General features: G+C 36.8%; 1 protein-coding gene across 2 annotated transcripts; it reads right to left on the bottom strand.

Moving 5' to 3' along the window:
- Positions 1–382: 382 nt before the first annotated feature.
- On the bottom strand, positions 383–16,351 carry LOC124156165 (zip homologous protein 2-like). 2 transcript variants are annotated; one of them, XM_046530537.1, is made up of 9 exons: positions 16,100–16,351; positions 15,898–15,973; positions 15,756–15,817; positions 12,001–12,120; positions 10,174–10,241; positions 9,416–9,533; positions 7,333–7,598; positions 6,277–6,351; positions 383–724 (listed from the first exon to the last, which is right to left on the bottom strand). In XM_046530537.1, exons 4-9 carry the CDS (start codon positions 12,118–12,120, stop codon positions 607–609), a joined length of 765 nt encoding a protein of 254 aa, XP_046386493.1. In that variant the 5' UTR covers positions 15,756–15,817; positions 15,898–15,973; positions 16,100–16,351; the 3' UTR covers positions 383–606. The 2 variants fall into 2 exon arrangements, with proteins under 2 accessions (XP_046386493.1, XP_046386483.1); XM_046530527.1 differs by having other exon boundaries at positions 15,898–16,351.
- Positions 16,352–16,453: the final 102 nt, after the last annotated feature.

The raw sequence follows: 16,453 nt of genomic DNA, 5'->3' as shown, positions 1-16,453 counted from the left end.
ATAATGATATCAAAGATATCATAAAAAGTTGATGTGATTGTTATTGCATCTTCTTGGCACTATTTTATTTTTGCAGAAGCTAACACAGTAAAGAATTAACTGGAATAAACGTAAAAGTCAGGCAAAAACCACAATCCACTAAAATTTAGCTTCTGTATTTACAGGCCAAAACTTCCTCGAAAGGATATTTTAGTGATGTAGTATGTTATGACAAGACAACCTAAAAAAAAGGTGAATCAAAATGGAAGAGCCTAAGGAATTTATTCACTTGCCTTTTAGAGTAACTCAGGGGCCATATTTAGGTCATTCTACTTTTTCCAACCATTATATGAATTTAAATAAGAATCCAGTCTCCATCAGAAAAATTTCCATGCATTATATTCGTTAATGAAAACATTTATTAGTTAATCATTAAAAATTGATAATTCCATCATCTTAAATACAAACCCAAGAGATTGAGTTTTTTGTACTTGACCAGAGCAATTGATCACTTTACCATACATAAAATATTTTAAAACAATAAAAATTATTGAATGCTTCTTCTGGAGAACTTTTCATCCACATCATCATCATAACAAATCAATCACTCAAAGCAACTCTTGAGGATTACACAGGAGAAGTTAACTTAAGATTAGATAGAAGGCTGCTAGATGGAATTGGGGTAGAACCTCTTGCAATATTATATGATGATATCCGTGGAGATGGAGTTACATTTTGGGAATCCCTGCAAGCATAAAAATTTGTAAATACTGTTTGACTGTAGATAACTAAATCGTTATTCTTCATTGTAAAATTAAAAATAAATTTCAAGATGAGGGCAGATTAAATTATGTAAGGTCTGGCTAACAATTATTTCTCACCATCTTTAGTAAATTAGGAAAAAATATCACAGCAAAAAATATTTAGTTCCCGAACAGCTCACCACTTAGTAAAATCTGATGCTTTCACGGTGAATATAATCGAAAAAGGCTATTTCGGGCTTCCAGCCGGATGCTCTCCCTCCATTCAGCCGACGTTTCAGAACACGAGTTGGGTTCCATCCTCAGGGCTAATAAAAAAAAATAATAATTGTTCCATCTCATCCTTAGCCCTGAGGATGGAACCTGACTCGTGTTCCAAAACGTCGGCAGAATGGAGGGAGACCACACGGCTGGAAGGCCGAATAGCTCACCACTTCTCCGCTACTTCTCCGCCTTGTGCACGCATCTCACTTAATTTGTTTCATAAACACTCTAATGCACAATTCTTTCTGTCAAGAATCAGGTCTCTTTAAACGACTTAATAACACTGAACTTAAATGATGCCTGTAACTCAAGAAAAGTGGGTGGCAAATTTTGCATTTTTTTATTTTAAAGTTGGGAGAAAATGGCTGAATGAGGAAGACTTTTTTTGCGCCATAACTTTTCTCCCATTCATTTATCCAATCTTTTATTAAATTCAGACTTTGGGATCCACATGAACGATCTCATTGTATGTATAAAATTTATGAATGCATGCATAATTGGATGTGCCATTTGAGGGTCTACGTGTCTGTTTTAAAATTATTTCAATATTAACTTGCCATGGAAACACTTACAAATATCTGTTTGACTTTCAATTGGCCCTCAACAGGTCAGGTATTCACGTATACTGCTAATAATTGGTATATATCTATAAATCTTACATGCTTATCATGGTGATAGAGGTCTGCTTACAATCTCCTTTGGGAGTGACTTGACCATCTTATCATGCTAGGCCATAAGATAATTGTAATTATAAATAAGAACATTTTGCAGAGTGTATTTTTTCATAACTAACACGGATCACTTAAAATGCCAAACTTGAAATAAATTAGATAGGCTTGGGTTGGGTGGTGTGCAAAATGCACGTGGAATGACTTGGAGGTAAAACTTTCACAAAAAATAAGAAACTAATTGCTTCAAGTCAAGCAATACATACTACATATTATTGATGGATTCAGCTATTCAATTGCTCCCTTGACTCAGGAAGGTAGGGGAGGAAGGGAAAAGGGTCATAGAGTTTGGGACTTTCCAATGGTAGCGTTCAGCCGAAACTACAGCTGAGTCTCACTGACGAGTTGCTTAATGATTCTCCAGTGCACTACCAACAATAGAGTAAAAAGGCTCATTGACCAGTGAATAAGTATAGAGCATTGAGCAGAAAATAAGCTCCAGTTACGGTTGATAGAACTTGAGTTTCCTCGCCCACAAGAAGCTTATTTTCACTATCCTAATACGCACACTATAATTGAAGGTTAATGCAGCCGTTGATACAAATAGGAATTGGGTGTAGTCTATACTCCAGGATGAACTGACGATATTTTTTTCTTCTTAAATCCTTGGTTTTCCATTTTTCAATAATACTTTTATTATGTTTACCACACTTCAGTTCTTTACACTTTCAAGTTATTTCTCAATACTTTTATCTCATAATACAAAAAAAAACGAATGATAATGGGACCGTATTAAAAATATTGCACATTTTTTAAGGTTCTGGAGGGGGCACATGCCCCCATGCCCCCCCAAGATCCGCCTATGATTGCGGCGGATGCTAGGATAGGTGATTTTTTTATGTCTACCATGAAAATTTTGTTATTGGATGAAAGATGACCATGCTGCCGATACACTTCAAAGGATGAACTCTCGTTCTGAGGATAAATAGCACTTGTGCCACATACCGTGCTTAAAAAATGATATAATTCCGAAATTCTCTGCTCTTGGACTTATAAATTCTATCACAGTAAGACACTTACTCTGCGAAGTTATTGCTCACCACTAAAGAACATAATCAATGACATGCTAGCAGCCTGATTCAAAAACTGTGGAGCAGGAAGGTGGCTGCATAAAAATAGTTCTGCTGGTGAGAAGGGGAATGGGAGAGACTCTTCAAAAAAAATCATTTATTCTCAGGTAACTTGAAACTTTTGCATAATGCCAGTGCACTATTCTCAAATTGAGGACTTTTAAGCTCTTTCCCACTCAACTCCTCATTCCACTTCCATTTATAATTTTTTATGGGACAAATACTTCTTATTTAATACAGTTAAATAGTGTCAAAAATGCATTGCGTTTGATCACATACTTCTTCAAATCTCGCGTGAACAACCGTTACAACATTCCAATAAAGTTACAAATTCAATTTCCTAAATTCACTATCGCTGACATCCTTCTCAGTCAATATGCTTGGTATTTCACTCATGATCATGTCTAGAGCACTTTCGCATGGAGAGATATATTAGGCAGGTGAGTCAAGCAAAACTATCACCACATCAAATATCAACTTGAGCATGAGGATTAAATGAATATTCACAAAAAAATCTTACATTTAATTTTCAAAAACTAATTTTAACACTTTTCATAATAAAAAAAATTCATTTGTTGAAGAATATTTCGTAAATTCATCATTTTTCAATATTATATCTTTTATGAAGGAAGGTAATCATGTTTTTATATTTCGGGGGAGAGTTTGGATCCCCCATAACCTTCCCCTGGCTACACCACAGGCTGCAGCACAATTGGCCATTACTGAACTTTGGATAACTGGATAGAGTCCTAACTATGAACCAAACATCAGCAAATGCAACTCTTAACAGCTTGTAACTGTATTTTATACGACTGTTTATGTGGCAGGAATAACATGTTAAGTACATAAGGCATTTTCTATTTTCTATTACATGATGTATAAGTAACCAAAATCAGGACTAAATAAGGCCAGTTTCTTTTTTACTTGTCCTTGAGATCTAATGGGTAAAAAGGTAAAGAGTTGGAGGATTTCGTAGAAACAGGTTTCAACCCCAGTCCAAAAGAGGGTTGGTGCTGGTAATGTAAGATCATGACATCAATCTCACATTCAGTAAACACTGTCCCAATAATAGGGTAGTTACCTTCATCAAAGAAAACGAAATGTATTGATTGCTATTCCTTACCCACCATTAGTATATTCATAATATACAAATTATTTGGTTTTAGAAATCCCAGTTTAGACGAATGGCAACGGTCAATTTTAACCTCATTTGAAAACGGCCAGATTGGCGCCCATGCGATTCCACTCCACGTGACGTCACAGGGACCTAGTTTCTACACAAGAGGATAGGAGTTTTACATCGTCTGAGATTATCAATGCATGCATGAGTCACAGAGCTCAGGGAAACATCTCTTAATAATCACTTATTAAAATTGTCTAAGGTCAGAAAGTTTCCTTCGTTTCATAAGGTAGTAATAATCCATGTTTAAGCCAAGCTCTACCAGCTAGCAGGGTCCTCAGCTACCTGCTACTTTTTCCCACCATTCCCACTTAGCTGTCGCATTTTCGCGCGCTTGAAAATTTTCACTTTTCGTTTAATAGATATCGTCGCTCGAAAATCTAAGAGCGTGAAATGCGTACTCCAGGAGTAATAATCTTTCGATTTAGGCAATAAAAAATAATAGGAAACCAACCTATTATAAATCAATGACTTTAACTGAGAGCTAACGATTACTTGAGTGACAAACAATTTAGGATGGGGAATGCAACTCAGGATGCCATAGCAGAGATGACAACCCAAATAGAATAGCAGGTTTGCTTGCTCAGTAGTTTTTAGTAGGGCAAACCCCACCTTACTGAGCACAATGATTTTAGAGGAAGAGATTTGTCCCCGAGGACTCCTATAAGATAGAAAATTCCCAAAAAAGCATTTGACAGACCAATTTTTAGCTCCAAGTTTCATTCGAGCTTCTGTTAAATGATTTTTTCTGAAAAATTTGCCCTTCTGAACGATTCGAGCTTCTGAAAAATGATTTCAGGAAAATAAATAATTATAAACCAGAAGTTTTTGGGGTACATTACCTCACATTGTCATATTATTTCAAATAACCTTCTTTGCTCAACAGTATTCTTCTGAGAGGGTGGACTGCTGTCTTCCAACCTTCTACCGGGGACATATGAATCCGATTAGGGGGATGGGATGGTATGATTTGTCAGCAAAAAGGTTCTGCATCGCTACTTGGATCACTACATTCCCCTAAACCACGACCAGAACACGATTCATTTTCACTTATGCCCTGTAAGGCAGCGAGAAGCTCCTTAATACGATCCTTTCCAAGCCATAGCTAACAACACGGGCAAGGGTAGTAAAGTTCGCTGCCTACAAGTCCGCCCTCCTAGTGCGCTCATCTTCAGCTACCTTATTAAAAACTTACTGAATGATAGGTAGTAGAAACATGAGTGCAAATGATGAGAATAAATATAATCATCATCACCACACAGAGGTGAAGTCTCAAATTTACTCAAACTCAACATCAACAAATTTTGCCAATCAACACTCCGCCTGCTTGGCAAAAAAAGCTATCAGATTTCAAAATCAAACGACGCAACTTAACGAATGAGTAAGCTTCAAATTCAAGGAATGTACAAATTGAAAGTATGAAAAAACCCAATCAAAATCAAGTGTACAATGAAATACTACAGAGACTGATATTTCAAGTAAACATCAGAGAGGAGATGGAACAAGCGCATGTTGATGTTGTAAAGGAGTAAAATGTGGACACTTGTGACGTGGAAGGCATAGGGAGTAGAGATTTTTTTTTCATTTAAGCATTCTCCAAAATTTCATTCAACAGAACAAAAACACATTTATAGCTCAAAAGCAATGATGCAAGAAACAAAAAAAACTGAAAACTGCTTGAAAACAAGGGGGTCAAATTTGACCCCTCGGGCCTCGAAGGCAAATGTTAAAATTCAAACTTAACCGCTCAACCGATTTTTATGAACTTCACCATGCTAACATCTTGTCATTACAGATTAAAAGTCACGAAATTTCATTTCAACAGATAAAAAAATAAGAAATTGTGAGCAATTAAAAAATGCTCAGGGGTCAAATTTGACCCCTACGGCCTTCCTGTTGACCAGACATTCATCTTCCCACTATCCCCAGTGTACTCGAGTGTGATCCCCACTGGATCTGTCCTTCTGGGATAATAATCCCATATTGTGGGTGGCTATCATTGAATCCCAGGCTAGTTGACACCTCTCCGCAATAGGGAAAAAGAGATTGCGGGAAGGGTTGGAAAAGAAGACAGTTAATACATACAAAATGAAGGGAGAAGTAACATAATTGTAGCTTAAGAAAAATTTTCAGTCGGAAATAGTATGTTTAAGGGTATGACGGTTAAGACTGGATATTTTACTAAAGGCAAATCTACATAAAATGATAAGTACCTAAAGTAATAATTACCATTATAGGACATCAAATCATGAAATGTTTTGCATATTTATTGAGATGAGGAACAATTTACTGACCTGCAATGGAGACTCAGGTTAGAATGGATAGGTGTTAGTGGTGTACTAGGCTGGGAAGAGTAGCTCCTGTGAACCCTGCAGATAAATAAGAATTAGATATCAGAAATATGAAGTAACTGAAAATAGGAGGGGACATAGTCTAAGTCAATGGTACTACAATAGTAAATTCATAAAAGTTTTCTTAGGCAGATTAACAAACAGTAGATGGAGAAAGAGTGTGCAGACATGAGCAGACTGTGGACATTAAATGCATATGTACTTCCATTGTAACTGCAGAGTGAGTGGTCAAATGAACTGACAACAATTATATCATTACTGGCTAGCTGTTTGCACCAGAAATGGCTATGACACAAAAATACAAGATGGCTATGATAGTGAAAAACTATCATAAACATGCTGAAGACAGATAAAGATGAGGATATAATTATTACAAATAAGGCGAAATAAATTGATATATTAAAATAATTATTTTGTAACCCCTGGTAATTTTCCTCACACTTGTCGGGGTTTCTTTCAGGGCACTTTTGATTCTGGGGAACAAAGAAAAGTTGGCTGGGGGAAGGCCTAGAGTATGTGGGGTCCGCAACAGTGATGCACCGTAGTACATGGCCACAAACTCAAGATGCACAGAATGGTGTGGATGGTAGTGTTATCTCTTTGGAGCATTCAGGCGGTGTCACATTCATAGATTCATAAAAATTTGAGCTAGATACAAAAACAAAAGAAGGAAGTGGAAGGAAGTTACCCTCTCCAATAGATGACCCTCCACTCTTGTTAGCATTCACAAACCTGCTTAATTACCTGTAATCATTCACACATTCAATCCATCACATGTATTCAACAAATTTTGCACAAGAGCCACATTTGCAAGAGCCAAAGCATATATTTTTCCATAATCGAGTAAATTTCGCATCATTCGTCACATCATCACAGTTTGCGAGGATTTGGTGATCCTACTGTATGCTATTGAGTCAGAAACCAATGCCTAAGATAAAATTTCTTACAACAGGTATCCTCCTACACCAGTAAAACTCTCTCATGTGAATTGTTGCATACCTGAAGCTCCCTCGTGTTGGTGTATTGGTGCCAGGATGCTGGGAGGAGTGCATCTTAGGCTGAGATCCTGCTTTCTGTAAGGAATTGGAACTAATCATGCCCGAAGGTGGAGGTTTCCTCTGCTTCACTAGTCCTTGACATGTGATGGCTCCTTGCCCAGGGGGTGGAATGCTCAGGGGTCGATTAGATGGAGATGGAGTCCTCTTCAGTGTGAGTCTGTTGGGGGTCACCCAACCCTCAGAATTTGCCGGTGACAGAGGGGACATCTGGAAATCATCAAAATTGAAAGCATTAATTTCTTAAGAGAGCATTCCCAGACAGCAGAAAAACATGAGGTTGAGTTTCTTTAAGAGTCTATCGGCAGCACAGTCTCCTTCAGGTCACACCATGTGTGGCAAAAGAATTTAGGTCACCTTAGTGCAAAATAATTTTAAAAGAAAAGGGAAAGCCATGACACAACAATTAATAAACATTAAAAAAAAACAGATTGAGGTGCACACGATAGGATTTATATACATGCAAGAAATATGGTTTATGAGAGAAATTTTTTCTTTCTATGACCATTTGGCCTGGGTAAAAATGCTACTCAGGGACCATAGTGTACCTTTTAATACTCCATTAAAGCATAATTCCAAGTTTCTAAGGCTAGAAGCATAAAAAAACTACAGATTTATGAATTTGAAGACTGCATTATTAGGTTTACTTTATTCCTTTAGATCACTGAGACATTTAGAAAGGAGTTGAATTTTAAAAATATTTAATTTACTGTGACTTTTGCTTTCAAGGGGCAAAATTTGAAGTGAGACTACATATAGTCAGAAATTATAGTTGGTACCCAGGTGCCATATACCTAAGAAACGTAGTCTATTTACATACATTTAAAACCATGCCCTTCATCAAACAAATCATAGCCATCGTTGTCATAATTCTTAGAGCTTACAGTTGGTTACTACTGAAATAGTCGTAGTTATAATGGATTTGTCTACAAAATCTATTTCCATTTCAGCCATTTTCTAGAGTAGATTAAGTTATATTCTATTTAGCAATTTGTATTGAGTAATTTTAAGAGAATCTTTAATTGCCTGACAGATTTAATTGTCATTTCTTCTCAAACAAGACGTCACCACGCAAACAAAATTTATCTTCTAATTTTATGACCTTCTTATGAACCCAGTATCATCGAATACGTCCAATTTGGATTGCATATCACTCAGCTGCCTCATATTAGCAATGCTTCTAATCTTATATAGATAACAGGGTAGTTTCCTTCATGAAAGAAACGAAATGTATTGATTGCGATTCCTTACCCACCATTAGTATATTCATAATATACAAATTATTTGGTTTTAGAAATCTCAGTTTAGACGAATGGCAATGGTCAATTTTATCCTCATTTGAAAAAGGCCAGATTGGCACCAATGCGATTCCACTCCACGTGACGTCACAGGGACCTAATTTCTATACGAGTAGATGGGAGTTATACATCGTCTGCGATTACCAATGCATGCATGGGGCACAGAGCTCAGGGAAACATGTCTTAATAATCACCTATTAAAACTGGCTAAGGTCGGAAAGTTTTCTTGGTTTGATAAGGTATTAATAATCCTTATTTAAGCCAAGCGCTACCAGCTAGCATGGTACTCTGCTACCTGCTAGCAGTCTGCGTCCTATCAGGGCTCAAGCTTCGCCCCAAGGTCACCTCACAAGGAGAAAGGGGAACCAGAAATGCGTCACACAGACTTTTTCCCATCATTCCTACTTAGCCGTCGCGTTTTCGCGCACTTGAAATTTTTCACTTTTCATTTAATCGCGAAAAATAGATATCGTCATTAAAAAATCTAAAAGCGTGAAATACGTACTCCAGGAGTAATCTTTCGATTCAGGCAATAAAAAAATAACAGGAAACCACCCTATTGCTACGTCACATGACCAGCTGAACAATAAATATATATTTAGAATAAAAAAATTTCCATAGGAACAAATACACGTGTATGTAAAAACTTGGAGGTATGTATACTGGGTACCTCCATAATGATTGTTATCTTCACAGGGCAGAAATGAAAAGCAGAAAAATGTCCATTACCTTGGACTGAGACTGTTGTCTTGGAGTGAGATTCCATGAAGAAGGAGGAGATGGACGAGGAAACATTTCAGAAGGGGTAGATGTGAATGCAGTCTGCTGCCTCAAAAAATTTATTTCCCTGTCCAAGAACATGAAATGAGAAACAAATACACCAGCAAACACTTAATCAGCTTATTAAGGAAGATTAACTAAAAAAATTGACACAACCTTTAACAGAACACAGAACGATTTTAGTGGCATAAGAGAGACTTTCCCTAATCTACATCAATGATATCTTTTTAAAACTTTGATCAAGTAGAGTTTAATATTACTACGTTAATTTTTGATTGATTAATCATTTCTCAACTCCACCAAGTAAATAAGGCAGCCATTGAATACATACATACATAGCAATAAATAAATATGTGTACATAATACAAATAATTTTTTACAAAAAGCTGAAATTGTTGCCTTGGAACCACGTTTATGAAAAATTATAAATGAAAAAAAAATATCTATCAAAGAAAGAAAGAAAATATCTGTCAGTTGGGGAATTTACTGATATTATCAAATTTTCAAATGGAAATTATAATAATTAAACTATGAAGATAAGGAATCTAAAACTTCTAGCAAAGGAGAGGATCTAAAAGTGCTTCATCGCATTAATGAAAATTAGTAGTTTTGCCAAGGATTAAGCACAGGAGATTAAAAAAAACTAAAGTCAAAAACTTCAACACTATCAATTAACAATTGGATAAGTTCTCCTGAGTAATGCTTACATTTCAAGCTCTTCAATTTTTTTCCTTAGTTTGTGGATTTCCATTTTTGCTGCATGAAATTTAGCTCCCTGGAAAAGAAGCATACGTAAAGGTAAATAGATTCATGAAAATCGAATAATGAACACGCAGATACATATTAATTTCAAGCATCATATTATTATTTTTATATAATATCATCATTATTAGCAAAAATAGAAATCTTTTCAAAAATAAAGAAGACCAGAAATAATTAGGAACAACTCTCAGAACTAACATGCAAAATTATTTTGAAAACTGAAAGCATACATTTTTAAGCTACTATAAAATGGATTAAAACTTGACCAGAGCCAAAACATTTGGTTAGAATTTGATGATAACCTCATATTTTGATGTGTATCATTGGAAATTGTTAAGTAGCAGGACATAATATTTTTAGGAAACTTTTTCTGCTTGATCTATACATCCTCTGACTCAGTGGCGGTGCGTGCGTATACGCATGTTAGCAAGTGCACACCCAAAGATGAATAAATTATAAAAGAAAACTATTCCTTTGCAACGCGAAGGATAAAAGTACTGTCTGCATATGCAAGAAACATGAGCCTCCGAACGCTACAGCTATCTCCTTTTCGAATTCACCGCTCTACAAGTGTGCGATCCCGTGGCACCATGCCGGGCGCATTTTCGGTCTGTGCGATCGCTTGAGGGTGCTCTGGCGGGACGAGGTAAGCGGGGGGGTATGTGCTGTTCAAAGGGGCGATGGGAGCAGACTCAAAACCATGCGAGTGCGCACGCGCATAATTTTGGTGACTGACTAGCAGGTAGTGTAGTGGTGTAGCCGCCACCTACACTACCTGCGCCCAGGATCCTAGTCCGTCTACAGAGCCATCTGTATGTCCGTTTTCTACACTACTTCCTCATAGGGTGTAAGGAAAAGAGAATGAATTTCAACTACCATCACTTGTAAAGGTGTGTTGAGAATAATTATTTTCACACATGCTAATATTATTTCTGTTCATGCAATTTTAAGGGTAGAGTGTACCAGTGATATGTTTTGCTTGCTATATATTCTATTACGACGAAATATGATGCTCATGGATTAGGATTAACATAATATAATTAAATCATCCTATATTTGCTCTAATGCACACCCTAGATAAATTACCACCAGCCGCCACTGCTCTGACTACACACAATTATATTTTCCACAATACTGATGGAAAACACACCAAAAAAAACTGTGATATTTAATACATAATTATTTTGCTTTCAGAAGACACATTTGGTCACACATTTTAGAATATGGCAAACTGTAATGAGAGTTTATCTGGACATTATTGTGAGTCGTTCCTCTTGGCATCTCAGTTTGGGAAGTTAGCAAAAGAAATTAACTAATAAAAAGTAAAAGTTCATCTTTGTTAAAAATAAATAGGTAAAGTTAATGCGTAACTACTTTTCTGAAAAAGTAACCGATTCATGCTTAATTAATGTGGGTAACTCTTTACGAGAGACTTCAATGAGGAATTTATATATTGACCACTTATTTACTACTTGAGCTGCCATATTGTCTAATTTGCATCCCCCCGTCAGTGAACCACAATAAATTGAAATCTAGGTACTTAGTAGGATCAATAGATGTCAAACAGTCTTTGTGAAAACTTCAAGGTGGCTCAGTAACAGATAAATTAGCTCCAGAAGCAAGGACAACATGATCAACCAAAAGTATGGCAAACACACAACATGTAGTCCATCTCCAATGCTAGCTGAGTGTCCTTCCCAATCAAGCCATAAAATTAAGGCAATTACAGTAAAAATGCAAAGAATTAATAGTAGAGATTAATGTGCACTTACAGTCATCCTCCTATGCGATGTCAACCTCTGTCTATGGCCTTCCTGGAATTCAATGATTCTAATAATTTTCTTCAACGCTGAAGTAGGATCATCAAAGAACTGCTGCACATCTGGCCTCATCTTGAGTAAAAAAATATATAAGATCACATTAATTAAGTCTCAAAGAGGGTGGTGTATCCAACTTGCATTACACTTTTACATGGTCCATTTTATGTAAAAATACTATGCGTAGTACTGATGGCCAATGCAAGGCAATAGGCCCAAAAGGTGTTTTTTCTGAACTGAAGCTTGTTCTGTTTAAAGGCAACAGTAAAGCACCTCCTCCAAAGCATACATGAGCTGACTTCAAACATGTTTTACTTTTACAACATTAAATTACATGCTATGCCATAAAATTTACTCGTGCCAGGAGAAAGTTTTGGAACTGCAATAATAACAGAAACGTATCCCTTACTACTGGGGAACACTTGTTCTCCTTCTTCAATGCAACTTCCTTCCTCATTCTGTTTTTTTTTTTTTTTTCAAAGGTTACCATACACTAAATCACCTGCCTTCATCAGTATGTAGATTGGATACTTATTCAAAAGGACTGTGAGCGTGGCACTCAGATGAGCTCACTGTGAGCAAATGAGCACAGGGCAGTGCAAACTATATCCTATGATTTTTTGTTGAACGACATGCACCCAGTATAAAACCCAATCAAGTTTTTATAAGTGTATATTTAGAATTTTCATATTCCATGCATTATACACTTCTCACTTTGCTGATGTGTTGGGCAAGTATTGTCAAACCCTCGGAAAAACAACACACAAGGGGGAAAGGCCTTAGCACCAATGAACGCATAAACAATTGAATCCAGGTTAAAGACTGCAAAGTTGATGATTAGGAGGATGAAGATGTTTTGAGTGGCGGCAGATAATATTAGCATGAATGCCAATTTTCATACTTGAACAATCAAGATAAGCATCATAAAATACATTTTTTTTAATTGATTACTTTTGGAATATGTTACTGTATTACTGTTTAGATGGCCCCAATGCTTCCCGACCAAAGCGGGTCGTTTTTCCAAGGGAATCTGTCAAGGCAGGGTTTAACTCTGGCTCTATTAGCATCAAGCGGCAGAAGGACAGTCGAGGAAGTTGGCAGGAGGGATCAGTTGGTGAGTTTGAAGTTGGTTCTCAGGGTTAATGATCGCCATGAAGAGCTAATGATGAGGCCAGTGTCCCTCCTTCAGTTGCTTTCCTTATTTTGTATTTCTGTCACTCCTGTGATGAGTCTCTGTTTAAAACTTTTTACTTTGGTGATGACTTCTGTTCCTCATAATATGATTGTGCAGTGCAGGGTAGCATGATCGGACCTCACGGCTTTAGTTGACTTTCATAGTCAAATTGCTCAATTATGTTTCTTTAGGCATGTTTTTACCAATCAACCCGTTCTGCAAATGTCATTCTTCTTGTAGATATGACTAGAAGAAAACCTTTCTGGCTCAGCTACCAGAAGAAAGCCCTTCCACCACATATAAATGAAACAACTCAAATAACAGGAAATATTATCTGAAAACTCCATATCATAGCAATTTCCTCACCACATGCGCAGGTGAAACATCAAATAAAAACCGTCTAGGACAAAACATTGCTGTACGTTGAAAAGGTCTGCCACAGTCCATGCCAAAAAATTATGGCTAAAATATATTGTAATGGCAGCGCTTCCCCGTTTTTTCATCGACTCATGAGAAGCACACATCCTTTTTTCATCCTTTCCCTATTTATATAGTGCTACGTGTTGCTTGGATATTTTGTACTTTCTTGTATTTGAGTGAGCGTGCAAACAGCGTTCAAACCCCAGGCAACGTTCTGAAAGCTGATTGTGCGACACCGACCCAAAAGAGTGTTGTTTTGACCCTGAGCAGAAGCCACCGCTCTCCCCTCCATGTAAGGAATCCCAGGGGAAGTGAGACATTCTGACTTGGTGAGAGGGTCTCGGATACCGGCTTAGGTGGTATTACATTCTTGCAGCCACTTGTCCAGCAGAGATTCATTCTGCGGCTTATTCTTCCACCAAGTTTATACTTTCATGCAAATGCATTCCTTTCCCAATACATCGTTAATCACTTGTTTCATGCCAGGCCTTCTTGTCTCATTCTTTCTGTCCATCAAGGATTGTCTTCATCATATCAACAAGTCTCAATGACTGGCCAATTAAGTTACCCTGACTTCCTGTCAGAGTTTTTATACAACCTCTGTTTTCATACTCTTATGAGGACTACCTCATTACTTTGATGATTCATTTGATTTTCATCATTCTCCAGTAAAACCACATTTGGAATGCATCAACTTTTCATACCACTGTTGTCGTCATTCACCATCAGGGTGGGTCAAAAAAGTTTATCCCGATATCAGTTAGCTTGCTAAGCTTTTAAGTTCTTGGCTAGAGCTAATGACCAATGAAAATTTTCAACTTAGTTCATTTACATCTTAAGGCAGCACTTTTTATCCAATTTCAATTCTTTCACAAAGAAAGCCAAAAATTTGCAAGTCTCTCTGATGGTTTTGAAATTATTAAAGAGTGATTTAATGAGAAAATAACATACAGGGTGGTCAGAAATTCACTGATATGCTACCATGGACGTTATAGAATAAGTTACTCTCAACAACAAATTACTCTGAACTTTTTTGCTCAGTTGCACCATTTCTGAGCTATTTGTGATTGAATTTAGCCAATCAGAGCACAGCGTGGGCAAATATGAATGTCCTTGGAGAGGCAGAGTTGTCAATCCAAAATCGGTTTCAAAGCACCAGCCAGACAAAGCAAAAAGATTAAATTTTACTCTTAAATCAATTCGGACATCAAGTGCCATTCGAACCAAAAATCTTTGGACTAGAAGTGTTGCTTCTTGCCACTTGGGCTACTGAAAAACCTGCATTTTGTGCTACTGAAATACTGAAATGCTAGAAGTGAACATGGGGCAATATAGGACAAGTTATAGCTTGCCAATTTTGCTGTATTTATTTTCATGGCATATGAGAGTGGCTCCTGAACCTCGATGAAGCAAACACAGGCATTTACTGTGGACCAGCAACTACCAAACAAAGATTGACATATAAAAAATTATAAAAAGCCTAAATTAACATATCAACACTGCACCATCAGTCTATTACAGGAACCATAGTTAACAAATTGTCAATGAGAAGTAAGGGATCAGTTAACAACAGTTTGACTACACCTCTAAAAGGCTTCTCATTGTCAACTGGATAAGATCGATTCTGACACAGGATGTTCCTGGACTGTATCTTTTTTGAACATGTGGCTAATTGAACAACAAGTGACTAATATACAGATACACCATCATCCTCATAACAATATAGATAGTGATAATGAAGAGCATCCTACTTCTAATTTTTCTTCAGCATGTCAGCCCTCGACCGCTTTTACTTCCCCCTTGTCACACTCATCCATTTTTGTTCTCACAATGGTGGAAATAAAATGAAACTTCTGACCATAAATAATACAATTCCCAAATTTATGCCTTTGTTCATTTTACAGCATTTGTATTTCCATGACTGATTTGAGATGTATATCCTTATCAGGTGCGGATTTGTCTCCTGTACTAGTAGTAGAACAATTTTTTTCACGCCAATACAACATACATATACATTTTCTTATCATTGAAATATCATAAATTGCTTATGGGTGATAACAAAAGTGGTCTACCGTGAAAATGGTTTTAGGCTAGTCGACAGATTAAAATGCCTTACCTGAGCCTCCAGTTCCACCGTGGTACAATTATTGGAGCAAATTTTGCAAACATCGACCACACCTATAAATGGAATCAAAATTATAATTATAGTTCGGTTAAGAAGATACATCAAACGGACAGTAAGAAGAAAAATAACCCACAAGCTTTCCGACATTCCACGCAATAGATGTGTCCACAACTTGTGAGTTCAAACTTTTTCCCTTTCCTATCGCCAGGCTGCAAATAGCATATATTGCAATGTACCCAGTCCATTATTACTATATTTATTGGCCAAGGAAGTAATATGTGGAACTATAATCATAAGTATCGTTACTTTGACTGCTATATTGCAGTTTGCCTCACGTGTATTTCATGACACTTCACAGTTGCAAATGAATAACACCTTATGTCAGAGTATCAGCTTAAAGAATTAATTCGCCGCAATTACTTTTCACGCTATGCGAGAAAGCACGAACTAGCATTTCTTCTCTCACAAACTTTTCGTTCCACTTAGCTTCTCTGCCGAAGCAAACTCGATGTTCAAAATTTGATGTGAACGATTACAGTGCCACCTTTGAGAAGTACGACGAGTACGATTACAAAAATTTAAATGCCATAAATAAAATAGTAAACAAACAACAACTATTGCGAAACATGCACAGTAAATGAAGTTTATTAGGTATTTATATTTCTATGAGTAAGAATCACGAGTACACG

The sequence above is a fragment of the Ischnura elegans genome, chromosome 1 (genome assembly GCF_921293095.1).
Source record: "Ischnura elegans chromosome 1, ioIscEleg1.1, whole genome shotgun sequence".
Lineage (NCBI taxonomy): Eukaryota > Metazoa > Arthropoda > Insecta > Odonata > Coenagrionidae > Ischnura > Ischnura elegans.
The sequence above is the reverse complement of the archived record's forward strand: the minus strand, read 5'-3'. Positions and strand labels throughout refer to the sequence as shown.